The 5588-nt window shown below is 48.7% G+C and overlaps 1 protein-coding gene across 1 annotated transcript; it reads right to left on the minus strand.

Moving 5' to 3' along the window:
* Positions 1 to 3382: 3382 nt before the first annotated feature.
* LOC100942556 (keratin, type I cytoskeletal 18-like) lies at positions 3383 to 4744 on the minus strand. The gene is given in 1 exon segment (XM_012811662.1): positions 3383 to 4744. A coding segment is annotated over 1 exon segment (1296 nt). The 3' UTR covers positions 3383 to 3448.
* Between the last annotated feature and the right edge of the window lie 844 nt (positions 4745 to 5588).

A 5588-nucleotide genomic window follows, 5' to 3' on the forward strand; every position in this document is an offset into this window, starting at 1 on the left:
CTTGAGCCCAGGAGTTGGAGGTTGCTGTGAGCTGTGATGCCACGGCACTCTGCCCAGGGGGACAGCTTGAGGCTCTGTCTCAAAAAAAATAAAAATAAAAAAGCAAACCCTCCTTCCACTTAGATTCCTTAAAGGAATAACTGGGGTCCCAACACTAAGAAGTCTGAATAGATCAGTGTTTCTCAGACGTTAGCATGCCAGAGATTCTGCCACAGTAGCTGGGGTGGGGGGGACAAGAACCTGCATAATGAGCCAGTTCCTAGGTGAGATTGCGCTGCCTGTCTGTGGGTCACACTTAGGTAGCTCAGGAATTTTTAACAAATTTAGTGGGGGGAGGGGCTCAAGGTATTGAGATTTGGGGTACTGCTAAAAATGTTTCTCTGTTCTTTTCACTGCCTAATGAATCAGTCAGGTGATATTTGGGTTTTAATTGGTCAAGACAATTGTGTGTGTGTCAGAAATCTCCTTATTTATTTTGCTTGTGAGTGTTTGCATGTGTGCAATGGTGAGTTTGCCAAGAATGATTGGAGCTGAGAAAAGATGTGGTCTGCTCCCCCATAACCCCAGCAGTCCCTGGGGAGACATTGCAGCTTTCTTTGATCAAAGGTGGACATGATACCCGTTGGAATTCACAAGGTCTTTGATCAGATCCCTGATCTAAAGGTTTTGCTTCTGCTCAAAATATTTAAGATTCTATCAGAAATCATAAGAAGTAACATACTCTCTGTAAAGGTAGAAAAGAACCACAACCATTCTGAGATGAAGCCAGGACCTGAACCCAGTCAGAGAAGAACTCCTCTGCAGAGGGGAGAGGGAAGAAGAGGGAGTGAGTGGTTGCCTCTAGGGGGAATGGGGGGCCCAGTTTTTCCTCCTCGTGGCAGCAGACCAGACATGCAGGCAAGCGCTAAGTGAAGTGAGGTGTAGTTCCTGACATCTGAGCGCTGGGTCATCCACACGTATCTGCCTGACTGCAGCTTCCTCCCAGGAAGCTTCACTACCTGATGTGCCCCACTCTCCTTCTGAGGAGGCATTTACATTGTTTCCGTGCTCTGTACCGTGAGGCACCCTGGCCACAAGAACTCAACTAACTGGGCTAGAGGTAGTCAGCATACAGGCTGTCCAGTGGCTGAGAAGTGGCCTGTTGACTAACCTTAGCCCTTAGAGCTGTCTCTCAGGTTGCCTGAACTGGCAAGATGAGGACACAGTCAACAGTTGGTAAAGGGAATGAAGGCAAGGCAGGAGGAAACAGAATACCCCAAAGACAGAAGGGAGAGAGCAGAGCCTGGTCCATGGTAGGTGAGATTGCGGCATAGGGAGTGTCGAGATTCCCAGGGACCCCAACTTAGGACGGTGGTTGACAGGGAGACAGTGCTGGAAAAAACAAGAGACTTAACACCAAACTCATGGCGTAAAGTCTGGAAGCGTGAAAGGGCATATACTGCTTCACGTGCCAAGTGGCAGCCTGAAACGATGCAGCCCTAGTCCTGCTTCTTGGGGGTCTTTTGTTGGGTACAGCAACAGAGTAAATGTGCAAGAATGCACAGCAGTCAAGGTTACAAAAATGAGAGAGAGAAGATTATGGCCCCCAGGAAGGTTGGGTAGAGGCTAATGGTGGGATAAAGAGGGATATAGGGTGATGGAACATCTGAAGGGGCCAGATAAGAGTGCAAGAAAGGGAGAGGGGGGAGAGCAAGTCTTGTCTTCAGGCAGACATCTTAGCTTCTCTAATCTAAAATACTAATTGATTGTTTCAGCCCACCTGGACTGCTGATTCCCTCACACAGGGATAGCCTGCCTGCCTCCCACAGGGAGGAGAGTAGGGGGTGATTAGTCCCAGCTGGAGCAAGAGAAGGATGACCAGGCAGCTGAGGCTCCAAAATGGCAGAGCCCTGAGCTGGGGGACATAAGGCCTTGCCATAGGAAGCCAACAGGAACCCCCCAGATTCTGATTGATAGTCTAGTACATATTCAACTGCAGGGACCGACAATACCACTACTCTTCAATGAACCCCATAATATCCCCCAGCCTTGAGGAAATCTGAGTGTGATGGGCCCTTGGGACATCCTGAATGTAAGGTGCTACAGCCCAATGAAGGAGGAGCCCTCCACCTGCTCACATCCAAGGGTCTTAGTTCCAGGATCTGGTTTGTCTCATAACACCTCTGAGAACAAATGCATGGGGTTTTTTCCAACCAATTCTCCAACTCTCTGGACACCAACTGGGTATCCTATACTTTCATTCTGACAACTACCTGGAGTTAGTGCAGGCCCCACAGGTTAAGGACTCAGTCCCACAAGACTGCTCCCCATTTCGACACCAATCACAAATCCAGGCCACCTATACTTCTGGCTGGCGAGCTATAAAGTCAGGTGTATTTCTATGACCCCTTCCTTGTGTTCAATAATTTGCTAGAACAGCTTACAAAACTCAGGGAAGCACTTTACTTTCATTTACCAGTTTATTTGAAACAGTACAACTCAGGAACAGCCAAATGGAAGAGCTGCACAGGGCAAGGTCTAGGTGGAGGGCAATGGAGTTCTCTGGGCACACCATTCTCTGGTACCTCTGTGTGTTCTCCAAACCCCTTTGGTTGGGGCTTTTTATGGTGGTTCCATTATGTAGGCATGATTGACTAAATCATTGGCCACTAGTGACTGAACTCAATCACCAGCCCTCCCCTTCCCTGGAGATCAGGGAGTGGCGCTGATCTTCCAATTCTCTGATCACATGGTTGGTTCCTCTAGTAACCAGTCCCCATCCTGAAGCTGTCAAGGTCCCCACATGTGTCACTTCAATAGCATAAACTCAGGTAGTAAAAGGGGCTTATTATGAATTATAAAAGATGTTTTAGGACCTCTGCACCAGGAACTGTGGATGCAGAACAAACACCACACACAGTAGAACCTCTGTAAGTTGACCACCCAAGAGACTGTAACAAACCAGTCAACATACAGCAGTGGCAATGTAAGGAATGAGGCCTACTGTACTGATATGTACATGTAGTGTGTGTCCAATCTATGAAAATCAGGTCAACTTAAGGAGGTGGTCAATGTAGGAAGGTGGTCAACTATAGAGGTTCTACTGTGTGTGGGTATATATAGTTATATATAGTATACTTTATTATATCACAGTATCCCACCTTCATACTTACTTCATACCATTGTTGGGAGCATTAGCGAAGACAAGATTTGGGAAACAGTTATACATAGATGGCAATTCTTATTCATATTAATGGCCTCACTGCTATCTCAAATACAACAAACCTAATTAGCTGCAAACTCCTCAATTATAATATCTTTATTTCCAGTAACCAGCCTAGAGCTGGCACAGTGTATGTCTGGGAATTGTATCCTGAAATGTCACCAGTAGCCCCTCCAGTTCTTTTTTTTTTTTTTTCCAGTGACCTCTGAACTCTTTATTGGTATAAGGACATGCTGTTCTACTGCCTCAGTGTCTCAGAACTTTGGTGTCATTGGTCTCAGACACCACTTTGCCATCCACTATCCTGCAGGTGGTGGTCTTTTGGATGGTTTGCATGGAGTTGCTGCTGTCCAGGGCATCACCAAGGTTGAAGTCCTCCCCATCTTCCAGCAGACGGCGGTAGGTGGCTATCTCAGCCTCTAGCTTGACCTTGATGTTCAGTAGTGCTTCATACTCCTGGGCCTGGCTCTGCCCCTCTGCCTGGGTCTGTGCCAGCTCTGACTCCAAATGCAGCAGGACCCCATTGAGTTGCTCCATTTGCATGGCGTAGTGGGCCTCCACCTCCCTCAGGCTGCCCTCCAACCTGGACTTCTGATTTCTCATGGAGTCCAGTTCAATTTCCAAGGACTGTACTGTACAAGTCAGCTCTGTGAGCATTGCCTTAGCAGCTCCAACTGCAGCAAACTGTGAGGTGACCACTGAGGTGCTCTCCTCAATCTGCTGGGACCAGGTCTTGGCCAGCTCTTCTTGGTTCTTCCAAGCCAGCTCATCATACTGGGCCCGCATGTCTGCCATGATCTTGCTCAGGTCTTGGGATTTGGGAGCATCTACTTCCACAGTCAACCCAGAGCTGGCAATCTGGGCTTGTAGGACTTTTACTTCCCCCTCGTGGTTCTTTTTCATGAAGAGGAGCTCCTCCTTGAGAGCCTCGATCTCTGACTCCAGCTGCAGTTGAGTGATATTGGTGTCATCAATGACCTTGCGGAGCCCATGGATGTCACTCTCCATAGATTGGCGCATGGCCAGTTCTGTCTCATACTTGACTCTAAAGTCATCAGTAGCAAGATGGGCATTGTCAATCTGCAGAACGATGTGGGCATTGTCCACAGAATTGGCAAAGATCTGAGCCCTCAGGTCCTCAATGGTCTTGAAGTAATACACCCAGTCTCTTACCTGGGGCCCCTTTTTCTCCAGGTGTTCACGGATTTTGCTCTCCAGCCTCTGATTGTCGGTCTCCAGGTTCCTCACTTTGTCCAGGTAGGAGGCCAGGCAGTCGTTCAGTTCTTGCATGGTCTCCTTCTCGATCTGCATGCCCCCTATTCCCACCAGCCCCCTGGCCATCCCTGTGGCCAGGCCCCCAGGCCCCCAGCCGCCCTGGAAGCTGGTGGAGCGGGACATGGAGATCTGGGAGCCGGAGCCCCCGGCGCCTGCATAGACGCTGGCAGCACTGCTGGAGGGCCGGACACTGTAGCTGGGTGCCTGGACTGAGCCCAGGGATCAGTAATTGCTGGAGAAGGTGGTGGAACAAGTAGTAAAGGACATGATGTCAGAAGAGGAGAGGACAAAACTCAGGCGAGCTGGGCAGCCCCTCCAGTTCTGATGGGCTTCCCTCGGTACTTTCTCTAGGCCTTTCTTCTAGTTCCCAAGATCTGGTAAAAAGGAGGAAAAGTATCTTTTCTTTCTACCCATCTTAGGTTCATTGGCTGGGGCCCCTATAAGAAAAGACAGATTAATAAGAGAAAAACATAGAAGCTTTCATAAGGAAATGTACACCTGGAGGAACAGTCAAACCCGATTGTTTTTGTAGTAGGTTTGGATGGAAAGTAGTGGAGACATAAGGGAAAACAGAAATGAGTGAGCTGGGCAACAGCTGGGCCTGTTGGCTCACATTTCTTGGGATAAGGGTGAGAGCACCTCCCTATGTTTATAGGGAGGGCACCATTTACAGCAGGTCACATCTTACAGGAGGTCTTATGAGTTGGCTGAGAGGAAGGTCAGGAAATCCTTCCCAGGTTTAGGACCTGCTTCATGGAAGGCAGGAAAGGTGAGAGAGACCGTCCTGCACATCTTGTTTCTCAAATGCCTTCGCTTAGAAGAGTCAGTCTGCCACATGTCATACTTTGAGGTAGTGTGTCCTAAACCCATCAAGTGTCTTAGCTGTTATTGATTCTTCTCTCTCCTACTTCTACCCCAGATCTATCTCTGAATCTTACAACTTTGTCCTCCTAAATGTCTCCCAGAGCTACTCTCTACTCCATCCTGTTATTTTTGTGGCGGGCTAGTTCCGTATGCTGCACCTGTGGCAGCCTCCCCTCCTGTGCAGCTTTGTGGCATCTCAGTCATGCCTCTGTCTACAGTTAGTTCCCCTCTGCTAGGCACCCATTTC

The sequence above is a fragment of the Otolemur garnettii genome, unplaced genomic scaffold (assembly GCF_000181295.1).
Source record: "Otolemur garnettii isolate 467f Iridium unplaced genomic scaffold, OtoGar3 scaffold00172, whole genome shotgun sequence".
In the NCBI taxonomy this organism is placed as follows: domain Eukaryota; kingdom Metazoa; phylum Chordata; class Mammalia; order Primates; family Galagidae; genus Otolemur; species Otolemur garnettii.